The 15,968-nt window shown below is 35.1% G+C and overlaps 1 protein-coding gene across 1 annotated transcript in view; it reads left to right on the top strand.

The window, feature by feature from the left end:
* Positions 1-11,831, top strand: part of LOC131167477 (uncharacterized) — a 33,537-nt gene extending 21,706 nt beyond the window's left edge. The window contains exons 2-7 of the mRNA XM_058126279.1: positions 5,659-5,777; positions 5,878-6,425; positions 6,854-6,863; positions 7,907-8,318; positions 10,937-11,055; positions 11,154-11,831. Of these exons, the coding sequence (XP_057982262.1) occupies positions 5,659-5,777; positions 5,878-6,425; positions 6,854-6,863; positions 7,907-8,318; positions 10,937-11,055; positions 11,154-11,598 (1,653 nt within the window). The 3' untranslated portion in view covers positions 11,599-11,831. The remainder of the gene's footprint in view (positions 1-5,658; positions 5,778-5,877; positions 6,426-6,853; positions 6,864-7,906; positions 8,319-10,936; positions 11,056-11,153) is intronic.
* The last annotated feature ends 4,137 nt before the right edge of the window (positions 11,832-15,968 follow it).

Genomic DNA, 15,968 nt, shown 5'->3' with positions numbered 1-15,968 from the left:
ATATTTATATATTCATTCTAAATCCCTGAAGAATACAATTATAGCAGTATCTCACTCCCCCATTTTTCCCATTACATTGTCACACCCTAACATCCTCCCCCACTCAATTTATCGACGTCCTCGTCGATGTGTTGTAGACGGCCTTCTCACTCTTCTGATGTCGATGTAGATGTCGTTGACGACGAATTTCTGAAATCTTCAATCTTCTGTATGGCATGCTGAAGGTTGTCTGCTGTTTCCCAACTATTCTCTTCTTCCCCCAGTCCTAACCACTGAACCAGAAATTGCTGTTGTTGACGACCGTCTAGATTGACGACTCTGTCTGCAATATTCTCCTGGACTTCTTTGGTGACAGGATGCCTTCTAGAAATTGTTGATCTCCTTAATTTTTGTCGGTGCGGATCTGCTTCATCTATGTGGAATGGCTTTAAATTGCTTACATGAAACACGGGATGCACTGGACGTCTGTGGCTTTTCATCCACTCGGGTTGCTCAAGCCGATAAGATGCATGTCCCACCTTTTCGATTACTCTGATTGGACCTTCGTAACGACGTAACAGCCTTTTATCCTTGCCACGAAGAAAGCGAAATGTCTCCGGCGGCACTTTTACAAGAACCAGATCTCCAGCTTCAAATTGTTGTGGTCGTCTCCCTTTGTCAACCCATTTCTTCATGCGCTTGGATGCTTTTTCTAACTGAGCTCGGGTGACTTCGATGTTTTGCAACCAATTTTTCGTGAATTGGTAGGCTTTTGGGCAATTTCCTTTGTATGGACCATCCAGAGTGTGTGGAAGAGTCGGTTGTTGACCTGTCACAATCTCAAAAGGGCTTTTATTAGTTGCAGAAGATTTCATAGAGTTAAAACAGAATTGTGCCGTGTCTAGTAAAGTAACCCAATTCTTCTGATTGGAGTGAACAAAATGTCGCAAGTATTCTTCCAGCATCCCATTAAAACGTTCAGTTTGACCATCTGTCTGTGGGTGATAGCTCGTGGAAAGATTAAGGTTTGAACCCATCAAGCGAAAGAATTCACCCCAAAATCCCCCCGGGAATCTAACATCCCTATCACTAATTAAGCTTTCTGGAACACCCCAATATTTCACCACATGCTTGAAGAATAACTGAGCTGTCTTCTCTGCTGAACACGGCTTCGAGACTGGTACGAAAGTTGCATACTTTGAGAACCGGTCAATCACCACCAAAATTGTGTCAAACTCCTCTACTCTTGGCAACGAGGAAATGAAATCCAAAGAGACACTCTCCCATGGCCTAGCAGGAACTAGCAATGGCTCCAATAAACCTGAGGTCTTCTTTCTTTCTACCTTGTCTTGTTGACAGATCAAGCACGTTTTAGTATAACTCATCACATCATCTTGCATATTTGGCCAATAGTACCCTTGTGTAATCAAAGCATGAGTTCTTCGCCATCCTGGATGACCAGCCCACAACGTATCATGACACTCTTTCAGTAAGGTTTTCCTCAAGTTTCCAGCTTTAGGTACATAGACTCTCCTGCCTTTAGTCATTATCAGTCCATCTTCTACCCAGAATTGTCGTGTCTTCCCTTCGTCTATTAGTTTGCTTAGTGACTGCGCCTGCTGGTCTGTACTTAAATGTTCCTTGATAAGATTCTTCAAAGGTAGCGCCACCCTACTAGTTGATAGATGACTGATGATTTTCAATGCTGCTAATTCAGTTTTTCTACTTAAAGCGTCGGCCACTTCATTCGTCTTCCCCACTTTATATTCAAAAGCAAAATCAAATTCAGCTAGCTTTTCCTGCCAACGGGCTTGTTTTGACGTTAGTCCAGGTTGTGACAAAAAATGAGTAACTGCTACATTATCGGTTTTTACCACAAATTTGGACCCCAAGAGATAGTGCCTCCACACCCGAAGACAGTGTACCACTGCGAGAAGCTCCTTTTCTTGTGCTGTATAGTTCCGTTCGGCACCCGACAATTTTCTACTTTCAAAAGCAACTGGATGCCCTTCCTGCAAGAGAACTCCCCCTAATGCAAAGTCTGAGGCATCTACTTGCACTTCAAACGGTTTTGTCACATCAGGAAAGATTAGCACAGGATCTCCTACAATCTTTTCCTTTAATTCAACAAATGCTGATTGGCACTCTTCTGACCACCCCCATGGTACCCCATTCCTCAATAAATTCGTTAACAATACAACTCTTCTAGAGTACCCGTCTATAAACTTTCGGTAGTAGTTGGCTAGACCCAAGAAAGATCGCAGTTCTCTAACGGATGTAGGTGCTCGCCACTCCTTGATAGTTTTTACTTTAGCTGAATCCATCCGAATCTGGCCCTCCTCAATGATATGCCCCAAGAATTTAATACGCTTTTGAGCGAAAGCACACTTCTCCCCTTTTACATATAACTGATTTTCTTTGGGTTTTTGAAAAACCTTTCGAAGAAGATCTTTAAGTTCTTCTAAGGATGCGCTGAAACCAGTATGTCATCAAGGTAAACAACCACAAACTGATCAAGGTAGTCCCGAAAAACCTGATTCATTAGAGAACAAAAGGTAGCGGGTGCATTTGTTAGCCCAAAAGACATGACAAGGAATTCAAATGCTCCATACCGTGTGACACAAGTGGTCTTCGGTTCATCTCCCTCAACAATGCGCACTTGATGATATCCCGACCTCAAGTCCAGTTTCGTGAAATATCTAGCTGTACTTAACTGGTCAAAAATATCAGCAATCAGTGGAATAGGATACTTGTTGCGCACGGTCACCTTATTAAGAGCCCGATAATCTATACACAAGCGCAAACTACCATCTTGTTTCTTCTGAAATAACACTGGGGCCCCAAAAGGTGCTTTTGAAGGCCGGATAAACCCTGCTGCAATAAGATCATTCAGTTGCCTTCTAAGTTCAGCTAACTCAGGCGGCGCCATTCGATAAGGGGCACGTGCTGGCGGCTTTACTCCTGGCAAAAGTTCAATTTCATGGTCAATCTGTCGTCGAGGTGGTAAAACCCTGGGTAGCTGTTCCGGGATCACCTCCTTGAACTCTTCTAAAACTTCCTTAATCTCAAGTGGATATTTCCCTACTTCTGCATCTTTTGAGACTATTGGTAGAACCACGAAAGAAGATTCTCCCCTTTTTACTCCCTTTTTGAATTGGAGGGTTGAAAGCAACTTCCTCTCATCGAAATTGTTGTAGGCTGCGGGGACCGCACAAGGTGCACTTCCCATTATCACAAGACAATCCGCAGCTGGGATCGGCATTGAGCGTGTCACTTTAAGAAAATCCATCCCCAATACCACATCAAAGTCGTCAAGGGGTGCCACAGTGAAATCAACTGTTCCAGACCATGATCCCATTTGGCATGCCACTTTAGGTACCACCCCCACCGTGGTTAATGCTGGAGAATTCACTGCTTTTATCTTGCCCACATCTTTATCTACTTGCAATTCTAATTGTTGAGCTTCAGAATCAGCAATGAAATTATGGGTGGCCCCTGTATCAATCATTGCCCTGATTTTCTTTCCATTCAAAAGTAAATCCACATACATTAGTCCCTTCTCCTGAGACTTGTTGTTAATTTTTGACGCTCTAATGCCCCCAAAAATCTCAAGGCTCCCACCATATTCGGTTGTTCTTCTGGAATTGCTGTCGAGGTTTCGGTTTCCCCTCGAAGGGCCTTCATAGCATTCAAAGCCTTACGATCGGGGCACTCCGCCACTCGATGTGGTCCACTGCAAAGAAAACAAGAGATCGGTCGACGCTCTCCACCCCTTGTTTGTCCGCCCCTCCACTCCCTATTCATGGGCGCTCTTTTATCTTTCCAAGAACTATTTGTCTCCTTATCCCTTCCCCCATTTGTGGGCTTATACACTTTGTTGGGACGGGAATCATTATTGGCGGATGTAGGGAAATTTCGCTTCCCAGAAGTATCTGAAAAATCATCCAACCGTTCAGCAGCAGCGAGGGCAGAAGAGAGATCACCAGCACCTTGCCGACGTATTTCATTTCTTGGCCATGTCTTCAAACCCCGAAGAAAATGAATCAGTTTATCCGATTCAGTCATGTTTACAATGTCCAACATCAAGGCTTGGTATTCCCTTACATAACTCCTTAACGAGCCTGTCTGTTGCAATTCCATTACTTTGCACTTTGCTATATACTCCACATTTTCTGAATAGAATTGGGCCTTCAACGCCTGTTTCAACCCCTCCCATGTGTTAATGACACATCTATTGTGCTAAATATCATTCCATTTAGTTCTCCACCACAATTTTGCATCCCCAACTAGGTATACCGTTACCATATTGACCTGGTCCACTTCTAAATCCACTCGGGAGCACGTGAAGTAGTGTTCCATATCAAAGAAGAAATTGTCTAACTCCTTTGCATCTCGTGTACCCCCAAAACTTTTAGGTTCCGGTACCTTCCATCGAGAACTCTCATTTGGATGTGCAACTGGCCATCGGGCTAACTGTGCCACTGCATTCACTTTCACAGTGATCTCTTGTAAATCCCTCTGGACTTGGACCACCGCACTTTGGACATTGCCCATCTCCTTCAAATCTCCCTTCAAAGCAGTAATGGACACTTTAACATCTTCTGTAAGGAAATCAAGATTATCCGTTAGCTCCCGTAAGGAGGCCTCAAGCTCTATTGGCTCTCCCCGTTGGGACGAAAGAGATGGCAATATGCCCTCAATATGTTGTAGCCTACTCTCAAAGGCTTCCAACTGCTCGATACTCTTCTGGAAGGCCTCAAGCTCTCTTGGCCGTTTCTCCAGGGATTTCACACTTGGAATGAATTTTTCAAGTTCCTCAAGTCTCTCTACGACTTTTGATACCCCATAGAGATTTTCTCTAGGGTTTTCTTCGGCGGCCTCAAGCTCTGTTGACCCGCCTTTCTCTTTTATCAATGTTGCCACCAACCCTTGGAGGTCACCGCACGTTGTCTCCAGGGTTGCGAGTTTTGTCTCAAGCGCCTCAATGCTCTTCACTCTTCCTGACTTATTTCTCCTAATCCCACGCATGGTGCTCGCACACACTGTGCTCTGATACCAACTGTCACGGACCCCCAAAATGGGACTCAAGTAAGGGCCGTGTGGCACTCGTTGAGAGCTCTCCCTCGACAAGTCAGCCAACTCTCACACGTTCAAGCCTGCAAGCACGAGCACCAGGTGAGTCTCAATACTCAAGGAAAACAAGGAACAATAGGATTTCACATGAGCAATATATTCTTATACACCGAATAAGACTATAACAATCAGAGACATCATAATCCAAGGCAACAGAACATCACAATGAAAAGAACTACTTGTATTATTCATCTACAAGAGAATCACCATACAAGCGATAACACAGATATTCATATATTCATTCTAAATCCCTGAAGAATACAATTATAGCAGTATCTCACTCCCCCATTTTCCCCATTACATTGTCACACCCTAACACAAAGCATTAATGGTTTTTGATTTTTCATTGAAATCCCACATGCATTGAAGTTTTTTGGAGTTGCATTAGTAAATGTGCATAACTTTTGGATTTTTTTTTTATATAACTCAATCTTTCTGCTGAAGTTAATGTTGTCAAAGCTCAAAGGGTAATTGTGTTTTGTCACTTTTTCTTCCTATTATAGTCTTTGTATTATCAAATTTAACTTCTTCATTTGCTGTAAACAGAGCTTTTCATTGGAGAGATGTAGTGGGAAGAAATGTTACATGCTAGGTCCAGAGAGTCTCTTTATTGCATGGGTTGATGCGCCTCAATATTGGACGTGGATTTCTCTACCAGAATCCAGGTCTGCAATCTCCCTCTTATCAGATTTCCCTCCCATTTTCGTTTCATTTCTTTTCTTTATTTTTCCATTTTTCTTATCATTTCAACATCATTTTTGGCAGGTTTAGGGAGGTGGCTGAGCTTCGTGCTGTACGTTGGCTTGAAATCCGCGGCATGATGGATACTGGCATGCTATCTATTGGCACGAACTATGCTGCATACCTTGTTTTTAAGTTGGCAGAAGACACATACGGCTTTGAGCGTCGATCTGTGGAGGTCTCTGCTGGAGTTGGCAGCCAAACTGAGGTGCGATCTGTTCTTCTTGATCCTAATGGTGGCGGGGAGTGGCGGTTTGATGAAGGGAACCAAGCATATCCGGGAGAGGAGGAAGTCGTGCTTGATGAAGGGAACCAAGTATATCTGGGAGAGGAGGATGGCGTGCCCCATGAAGGGAACCAAGCATATCCCGGAGAGGAGGAAGGCGTGCCCGATGAAGTGAACCAAGCATATCTGAGTGTGAGGGGAGATGGGTGGCAGGAGGTTGAGTTGGGCGAGTTTTTTATCGATGGAGATGATTGTGAGGAGCTGGAGATGAGTTTGCTGGAGGTGAAGGGTGGTCACTGGAAGCTTGGCCTAATCATCGAAGGGATTGAGATCAGGCCAAAAAAGGGTGAATGAACGAACAAAAGGAAAGATTGGCCACATTTGCGTAAAGACTTGGTCATGGCTTCATTAATCCGTAAGCTTGTTGATTGAACTATTTAACCTATTTGCCAATGCTTTCTTTTTTTGCCTCTTTATTGCTTTCAATATGGTTATAAAAGGATAATGGAAAATAATATTTTTGATTTTGTGAAGTTAACGACATGCTTCGAATGGAATCAAATTAGTGATTTTGTCACACTCTACATTTAAACTAACAATTTATTTTTAAAGAATATTTAGAAATTTCAATGTTAACTTTATCTTATTTCTTCTGCTTTATGCCATAATTAATTAATTTTTTTGGTTGAGTTTTATGCTGACTATTCTAATTAACAAACTTGTCAAAATAGTAAAAAAGTTGATATTAGTTGTCCTATTGGCATGTTAAAATAGGTCTTATAATGTGCTAAAAAAATTACGAGTGTCATTTTCAATTTTTTAAAAAATTCTTACTTCACTTTAATTAATTTTATTTTATAGAAAAATGCTGCTTTTTTAAAAACAAAATTTGGCTTTTTTTTAGAAAAGAAAATATCATTCCTAACTTTTTTCTTTTTCACATATATGGTAAATATTTTGGATTCAATGTTGTCGTTTTCATGAAATTTTATTTTGGATTCAATGTTGTCATTTTCATGAAATTAATCTTTCAATATTTGGAACAATTTTTAACATAAATTACAAATTTTAATTACATGCACACTGGCTATAATGGGAAAAAAAGAAAATTAAAATGAAAATATTTGAAAATTTCAAAAATTGCATTGTTATTAGTTTGAATTCAATCATTTTTACCAATAAAATTCCTTTATTTACAATTTACTTTTGAAATAAATAGAAATTATGGGTATATAAATATTTTAATTAATTAAATATAATTTCGAATTTTAAAAAATATTTTTAACTTTGATTATTTTCTTACCATGATTTTTAATTTTTTTTTGTAAAAAAGTGGCTAATAAATAGTATTATATTTTATCTAATAATTTTAAAAAATTTAAATAAATTTCTTTCTTAATTTTTTGGGAGAGTATAATAGCTGCATATTTATAATCTTATTATTGTTTAAAATCAAAATTATCCTTATCTTTCATATTTAACGGTGAAATAACCCAACTACCTTTTAAAACAGAAAAAACCCCAACAATTTAGGGTTTGTAAATTCAACTATAGGGGGTGATGCCCATTGTATAAAGCGCACAAGGTTAAAAAATAAAAATAAATAAAGAACGAAACATAAATGACTAGTAAAAAATTATAAAAAAATATAAGACATATAGAGCATGATGAACACAAAATGCAAATAAAATTATTATGTATTGGTTTGAGAATTACAAGTCTACCCTATTAGAATATAAATAATAATATATATTCCATGTGCAAGGGAAGGTGCTGACTCAGTGCTGGCTGGGAATGCGGGGAGCAGTAAATTGTGAGTCAACTCAGTAATTCAGGACCGAGCAAACGACAAACTCATCGAAGCGAAGACTTAGCAGTGAATCTTTCTCTCTCCTCTGTCACTATAAATACCAGAGAGGAGAGAGAGAGAGAGAGAGAGAGAATGGAAGGAGAAAATGAGAGGGAGCGTTTGGATTGGTCGAGTTTGCCGGAAGGATGCATCGCGAACATCATTTCTGTGACGAGTCCACGGGACGCCTGCCGCCTCTCTCTGGTCTCATCCGCCTTTCGATCGGCCGCCGATTCTGACTCCGTTTGGGAGCGATTTCTGCCCTCCGATTATCCGGCCATCCTCTCCCGATCGTGTTCTCCGTTGTCTCCTTGGGGCGATTTCTCATCCAAGAAAGAGTTATACTTCCGCCTCTGCGATTCCCCCCTGCTCATCGACGGCGGTACCAAGGTAAATTCGCATTTTCCCCTTGCCTTTTCCATCTCTACGCTTTTGTTCATGAATCATGATACTTTTACACTGTTCTTCTGGTCTGAGTTCGAAGTCTAGTTTATGTGTCTTGCTTGTTTGGTTAAATTTACTATTCTTAAGAAAATGAAAGTGCAAATTCTTTCCTGGTTTTAAAACCAGTGAATTATTATACATTTTAAGTTTTAAAAAATCTCAAAAAATTTTCTAGCCTCCTTTATGATTTGCCACAAAGACACGGTCCTTTCTTTAATTTTGATAAAAGGACAAACTTCTTGGGGATATAAATATTCTAAAAATCAAATATCAGAAATAGTTACTGTGAAATTTTTGAAATTTTAGGAGTTAGTGTTTTTTTTATTTAGGGGAATTCGGTGTCTTTTGCCCTTCTTATTTTGAAATCAATAAATTATTATACATTGTAGTATAATTTTTTAACCATAAAGATCATAATTATGAAGGCACACAACAGAACTGTTGATTTTAATAATTAAAATAAAATTGTTGAGTTCATATTAACTAGTCATTTGCACACTCTTGAGTGTGATTTTTATTTTTTAATTATTATTTTTTTCAGAAAAAACTGAAATTGAACAACTTAAATTGCCATAATATAGTTTTTTAAAAAGGTTGAAAATTTATGTATTTTTTATAAGTTATTGAGGTGACATGAAGCAATTAAATAACTATTGGAGTTATTATTGAGTGATTATGAGAAGTTATTGATGAATTACTATAGAAAAAATTCTATACCCCTAATTAGGTGTGTTCATGGGTTGAATTGGGTCAAGAGTCTAAAATTATGATCGATTTAATCTTGTCGATTTGGCAAAAATACAATCTTAAGCCGAATTATTAAGGGTGAATGTGATTTGGGTCATTTTGATTATTGGGTGGGTTGAGTTAAGTTGGTGGTTTAGCTTGTTTAAAAGCGAAGTAGAGAAAAAAAGACAAGAATATATGTCAGAGAGTTTGGCCTAATGTAATAATATATGTGACATTGGAAATGCTATTTACATTAGTACCATTTAAGTTAAATTTATTAGTTGGTAGAGTTTCATAAAGAAAATAGTATCAATGTAACAACACGATGTAATATAATAAGTATTTTGCAATTTTAATTTTTCATTAATAATACAATTTGAACAAGGTTTTGAAAATAATTAAAAAAATGTCAGATTAATTGTCTATCATATATATAAAAATCAATCACTTCAAATCATAAAATGCAACATATACAATTGTCTTTGACCAAAACATCATCCATAAACATCACTACACTAGAAATAAATCCGAGAATATAAAATTAGAAGACTCTAAAATCTGTCAATTCCACGATCCAGTATATGTGTTCTTTTATAAGCTTTTGAGTAGTAGTTGCCTTTTTTGGACATATATGCATTATAGGTGGGGCGAGTTGGGTCGGGTCAGGCACACTAAACCCGCAAACTGACCCATCCAATTAGGTTATGCAAAATAGGAAATTGTCATCTGACCCATAAACAATTTGAAATTGATTTTTTTGGTCGATTCGATTTGGATTGGTTGGGTTGGGTGGGTTGTTGAGCACTCTTACACTTAATGAAGGAAAATCTCTTTATGGGTGAATGTTCAAGTTATAGTTTTAAACCTGGACTGGTGTTTGACCTAGGAGAGCCACTGGATTAGTTGGACCGATTGAACTGGTGGGTCAAACCAACGTCAAACTTGTAATACAAATACATATATATTATCATACTTATTTTTAAGAGTCAAACTTTTATTAAGTAATAATGAGAGGGAATAAATTCAATAAATAAAATTTTATAAATGGTAAAAGGGTTTAAGATTTGCTTAATTTATATAAAAAAATGAATAAGAATAGGGGATTTGATTTTAATTGAGAATTTATTTAAGGGTTTAAGATTTGCTTAATTTATATAAAAAAATGAATAAGAATAGTTGATTTGATTTCAATTGAGAATTTATTTAAGGTAAAAGAGTTTAAGAGACATATAATTTTAGTTGAGAAAAGAGACAAAACAAAGAAAACGCTTTCTGGTGGGCTGGCAAAGATTCTCTCCAGCCTTCTAGAACATCTTGGGTTCAATGTCAAAGGCTTCTAAATTTGCAAGACTTTTTTTTTTTTGAGCGTCCGAGTCAAACTGTATGACTCGCCAGGCCTAACTGGGTTGCACCGAGTCGCCTGGTTTTGGCTGGGTTAACTTCTGTTCATGTCAAAACCAGTTTGTGACGTCACTTGGACTGTAATAGTGAACGGTTTTGGACTGACCCGTCGGAGCATTAAACCAGGGTTCAAGTGACTTACCAAAATGCCCTCTATTATTATGGAACACCATTTAAAAATATGTATCTAATGATCAAATTAAAACAAATTTTAACATTTCAATTTACCTAAAATAAGTACTTTTAAATGCATTGAAATTTTTTGGAGCTGCATTAGTAAATGTGCATAACTTTTGGATTTTTTTTTCTAAAACTCAAGCTTTCTGCTGAAGTTAATCTTGTCAAAGCTCAAAGGGTAATTGTGTTTTGTCACTTTTCCCTCCCATTATAGTCTTTGTATTATCGAATTTTACTTCGCCATTTGCTGCAAACAGAGCTTTTCATTGGAGAGATGTAGTGGGAAGAAATGTTACATGCTAGCTCCAAGGAGTCTCTCTATTGCATGGGGCGATACGCCTGCATATTGGAGGCGGATTTCTCTACCAGAATCGAGGTCTGGAATACCCCCCTTACCAGATTTTCTTCCCATATTTCTTTCTTTTCTTTATTTATTTTCCATTTTTCTTATCCTTTCAACATGATTTTTTGCAGGTTTAGGGAGGTGGCTGAGCTTCTTTTTGTATGTTGGCTTGAAATCCGTGGCAAGATGGATACTGGCTTGCTTTCTCCGGCCACGAACTATGCTGCTTACATTATTTTTAAGTTTAAAGAACGCACATACGGCTTTGGACGTCAACCTGTGGAGGTCTCTGCTGGAGTTGGCAGCCAAAATGAGGTGAGATCTGTTGTTCTTGATCCTAATGGTGGCAGGTGGCGATGCAGGCCGGGAGAGGAGGAAGGCGTGCCTGATGAAGGGAACCAAGCATATCTGAGTGTGAGGGGAGATGGGTGGCGCGAGGTTGAGTTGGGCAAGTTTTTTATTGAGGGAGACAATTGCAAGGAGCTGGAGATGAGTTTGCTGGAGGTGAAGGGTCTCCTCTGGAAGAGTGGCCTCATCATCCAAGGGATTGAGATTAGGCCGAAAAAGGGTGAATGAATGAGTAAAAGGAAGATTGGCCACATAAGCGTAAGACTTGGTCATGGTTTCATTAATCCTTAAGCTTGTTGATTGAACTATTTAACCTATTTGCCATTGCTTTTTTTGCCTCTTTATTGCTTTCAATATGTTTATAACAGAGGATAACTGGATATGTGAGTTGTGGTATTAGAACTGCATTTTGTTATGCATCTCATATGAGTAATGGAAAATAATATTTTTGATTTTGTGAAGTTAACAGCATGTTTGGTATGGAATCGAATTACTGATTTTTCCGCGCTCTGCATTTAAATTTTCATTACATTACTTTGGATATGGTTAACAGCATGTTTGATACGGGAACATTTTACAAGTTTATGTTAAGAAATAGATATAGAATAACTATTCTCAAATCTCATCACGAAGATGTCTATTCTTTTCTTATTACATGTTAAAAGAAATAATTAAGAATATATAAGTCAACCAGAAATAAACCACTATGTGATTGAATTGATGATTGAACATTATTTTTGTTGTTGTTTTCTTGGTCTTCTTCTTCTTATCTGCATTTTTCCTAACCCTTGTTTGGAAATACTTAAAAAAGAGTGTTTATAACACTTCAAATGAATTTGAGAAAAAAATTAAGATAGCTTTTTAATCACTTATAAATGTCATTGTTCATAGACATGTCAATTTTGTAAATATAAGAAAATTTAGTGGTTATTTTATAATTAAAAAAAAATATTAGAAGATAATCATATACTATTTTATTATGTATTAAAATATGTTAATTATTAATGAAACAAAATTCAATTCTAGAATGAAAAAAATCATCTATAAATTTCAATTAATATTGAAAATTAAAAATAATAATTTAGATAATAATTTTTCGACATAAATTAATATGATAATCATATGTAAATTAAGAACAATTAATCAAAAAATAATATTGTATTATTTTTACTTAATAAAAATATTGAATATTAATTGAAAATAACAATTGACATAATTATTAAATATATTGTTAATTAATAATTAACTATGTGTTTTTTTTACAATGTATTATAACCTATTAATTATTAATAAAATATAATTAAATTTTGAAATGAATAAAAAAACCATGTATATATATATATATATTTAAATTAACATTAAGTAAACTAAAAAAGTTTAATTATTTAGTAATACTATTTTTGACATAAATTAATGTGATAATCATATGTTATGCGCTCGCACACACACACACATTAATAACAATATTATTGCCAATAAATAAATAATGATATTATATTATTTTAGTTAATATAAAATGTTTATATTTCAATTATAAAAAGAAAATAATTATTATTCAATTTGCAAACTATAAAAATATTAATATTTTTATTTAAGATATATTTAAAGATAACTATATATTATTTTATTATGTATTATGACATGTTAATAATTATAATTAAATTATAAATTAAAATTTAATTATTTTATTTTAAAATTAATATTTAATCAATTAAAATTTGAATTTAATTAATAATGTTATTTTTATCATAATTTAATATGATAGCGATATGTTATAAATATAAATCAAAAACACGATTATTGTTAATTAAGAATAATAAACATATATTATTTTTGTTTGTCTTGATAATTACATAATCATATATTTAGTATGTTTTGATAATATTAACCTATTTGTGGTTCCTAATGTATCATATCTTTACAGATAATGCTTAGTACATGTACAGGTAACAAATACATGAAATACTGAATCAGAAGTAAAGATCAGACCGAGTAGATGTTCGAATAGGAAAGATCAAAAGGACATTTACTCGGAAGTATTCAAGCACATCCAAAGAAGATTATGTAAAATTATATGTAATGGGGAGTGTTTGAGGTAGGAACTGTTGTAACTCTTGCGGTTTTGTTTCAAGCATGATTTCTGAGCAAGAGTTGAGCAAAATGCATGTGCATATTAGGACACGAGAATATAGGATTTTAACAAGTCACAAACTCAATACTCATGGTTTTCAAAGATAAAACAAAGAGTTTGACAAAATATCCTATACTTAAATATGTTTTCAAATGGGACAAGTGTTAAGTGGTATTTGTGTTATAATGTTTTACATACTTGGTCCAAAACAAGTTTTATGTCCTAAAGACTAAAGAAAGTCAAGTATATTTTTATATAGGTGTAGAGACTCGGGAAATTTAAAGAATAAGAAAAATAAGGAAAAGGAAGAAATTCGGTTTGGTGAGGGGTGCAGAAAACCATCGATAGTTTTGTATTTACTGCGGGCTAATTATAGGTAAAACGATAAAAAATGCGGGTTAAAGACTTAAACCATTGATGGTTTTGTGAAAGGTGCAAAAAATCGTCGATGGTTTTGTCTGCAGTGTTGATTTTAAAGGGCATCCATGAGCTTCATTTGTTTTAAACAAACAAATCTCTCTCTCTCTCTCTCTCTCAGATCCCTACGACACTCCTTCCCTTCTCTTTTTGATTTCGGCTCCATTTTAATCCAGATCAACAATCAGGCGCGATTTGGGGTTTTGGGGCACCACTCCAAAATATTACTTGGTTGGCAAGAGATCTTTTTCTTCGGAAAATATTATAAGGATTTACAAGAGGAAGAGAGGTTTCCTGTATCTGAGCAGAGTCAGGAATATAGGAATATTCTATTAGGTTGGTAATTTTGGAATAAGTAGTTTTCTTGATGGAGGGAGGAAGAGAGATGGAAGAAGAAAGTCGAGCAGGTGTAATTTCTGAATTTTGTGAATGAGAATCCATGGTTTGCAAGTTTCCCCTTTGAGCTATTTGTTCCTCGTTCTTCTAAAATTTACTTCTATGATCTTAACTTTCTTGGACTCCAGGTAAGGACATGGCTCTGATACCACACGATATTAATTAAATATATTGTTAATTAATAATTAACTATGTGTTATTTTTATTATGCATTATAACCTATTAATTATTAAGAAAATATAATTAAATTTTGAAATGAATAAAAAAACCATATATATATTTAAATTAACATTAAGTAAACTAAAAAATTTTAATTATTTAGTAATACTATTTTTGACATAAATTAATGTGATAATCATATGTTATGCGCGTGCGCACACACACACATTAATAACAATACTATTGCCAATAAATAAATAATGATATTATATTATTTTAGTTAATATAAAATGTTTATATTTCAATTATAAAAAGAAAATAATTATTATTCAATTTGCAAACTATAAAAATATTAATATTTTTATTTAAGATATATTTAAAGATAACTATATATTATTTTATTATGTATTATAACATGTTAATAATTATAATTAAATTATAAATTAAAATTTAATTATTTTATTTTTAAAATTAATATTTAATCAATTAAAATTTGAATTTAATTAATAATGTTATTATTATCATAATTTAATATGATAGCGATAAGTTATAAATATAAATCAATAACAAGATTATTGTTAATTAAGAATAATAAACTTATATTATTTTTGTTTGTCTTGGTAATTACATAATCATGTTTAGTATGTTTTGATGATATTAACCTATTTGTGGTTCCTAATGTATCATATCTTTACAGATAATGCTTAGTACATGTACAAGTAACAAATACATGAAATACTGAATTAGAAGTAAAGATCGGACCGAGTAGACGTTCGAATAGGAAAGATCAAAAGGACATTTACTCGGAAGTATTCAAGCACATCCAAAGAAGATTATGTAAAATTATATGTAATAGGGAGTGTTTGAGGTAAGAACTGTTGTAACTCTTGCGGTTTTGTTTCAAGCATGATTTCTGAGCACGAATTGAGCAAAATGCATGTGCATATTAGGACACGAGAATATAGGATTTTAGTAAGTCACAAACTCAATACTCATGGTTTTCAAAGATAAAACAAAGAGTTTGACAAAATATCCTATACTCAAATATGTTTTCAAATGGGACAAGTGTTAAGTGGTATTTGTGTTATAATGTTTTACATATTTGGTCCAAAACAAGTTTTATGTCCTAAAGACTAAAGAAAGTCAAGTATATTTTTATATAGGTGTAGAGACTCGGGAAATTTAAAGAATAAGAAAAATAAGGAAAAGGAAGAAATTCGGTTTGGTGAGGGGTGCAGAAAACCATCGATAGTTTTGTATTTACTGCGGGCTAATTATAGGTAAAACGATAAAAAATGAGAGTTAAAGACTCAAACCATTGACGGTTTTGTGAAGGGTGCAGAAAATCGTCGATGGTTTTGTCTGCAGTGTTGATTTTAAAGGGCATCCATGAGCTTTATTTGTTTTAAACAAACAAATCTCTCTCTCTCTCTCTCGGAACCCTACGACACTCCTTCCCTTCTCTTTTTGATTTCGGCTCCATTTTAATCCAGAT

Source organism: Malania oleifera, chromosome 11 (assembly GCF_029873635.1).
Source record: "Malania oleifera isolate guangnan ecotype guangnan chromosome 11, ASM2987363v1, whole genome shotgun sequence".
Classification (NCBI taxonomy): Eukaryota; Viridiplantae; Streptophyta; class Magnoliopsida; order Santalales; family Ximeniaceae; genus Malania; species Malania oleifera.
Note: the sequence above shows the minus strand (reverse complement) of the source record. Positions and strands in the feature narration are given on the sequence as shown.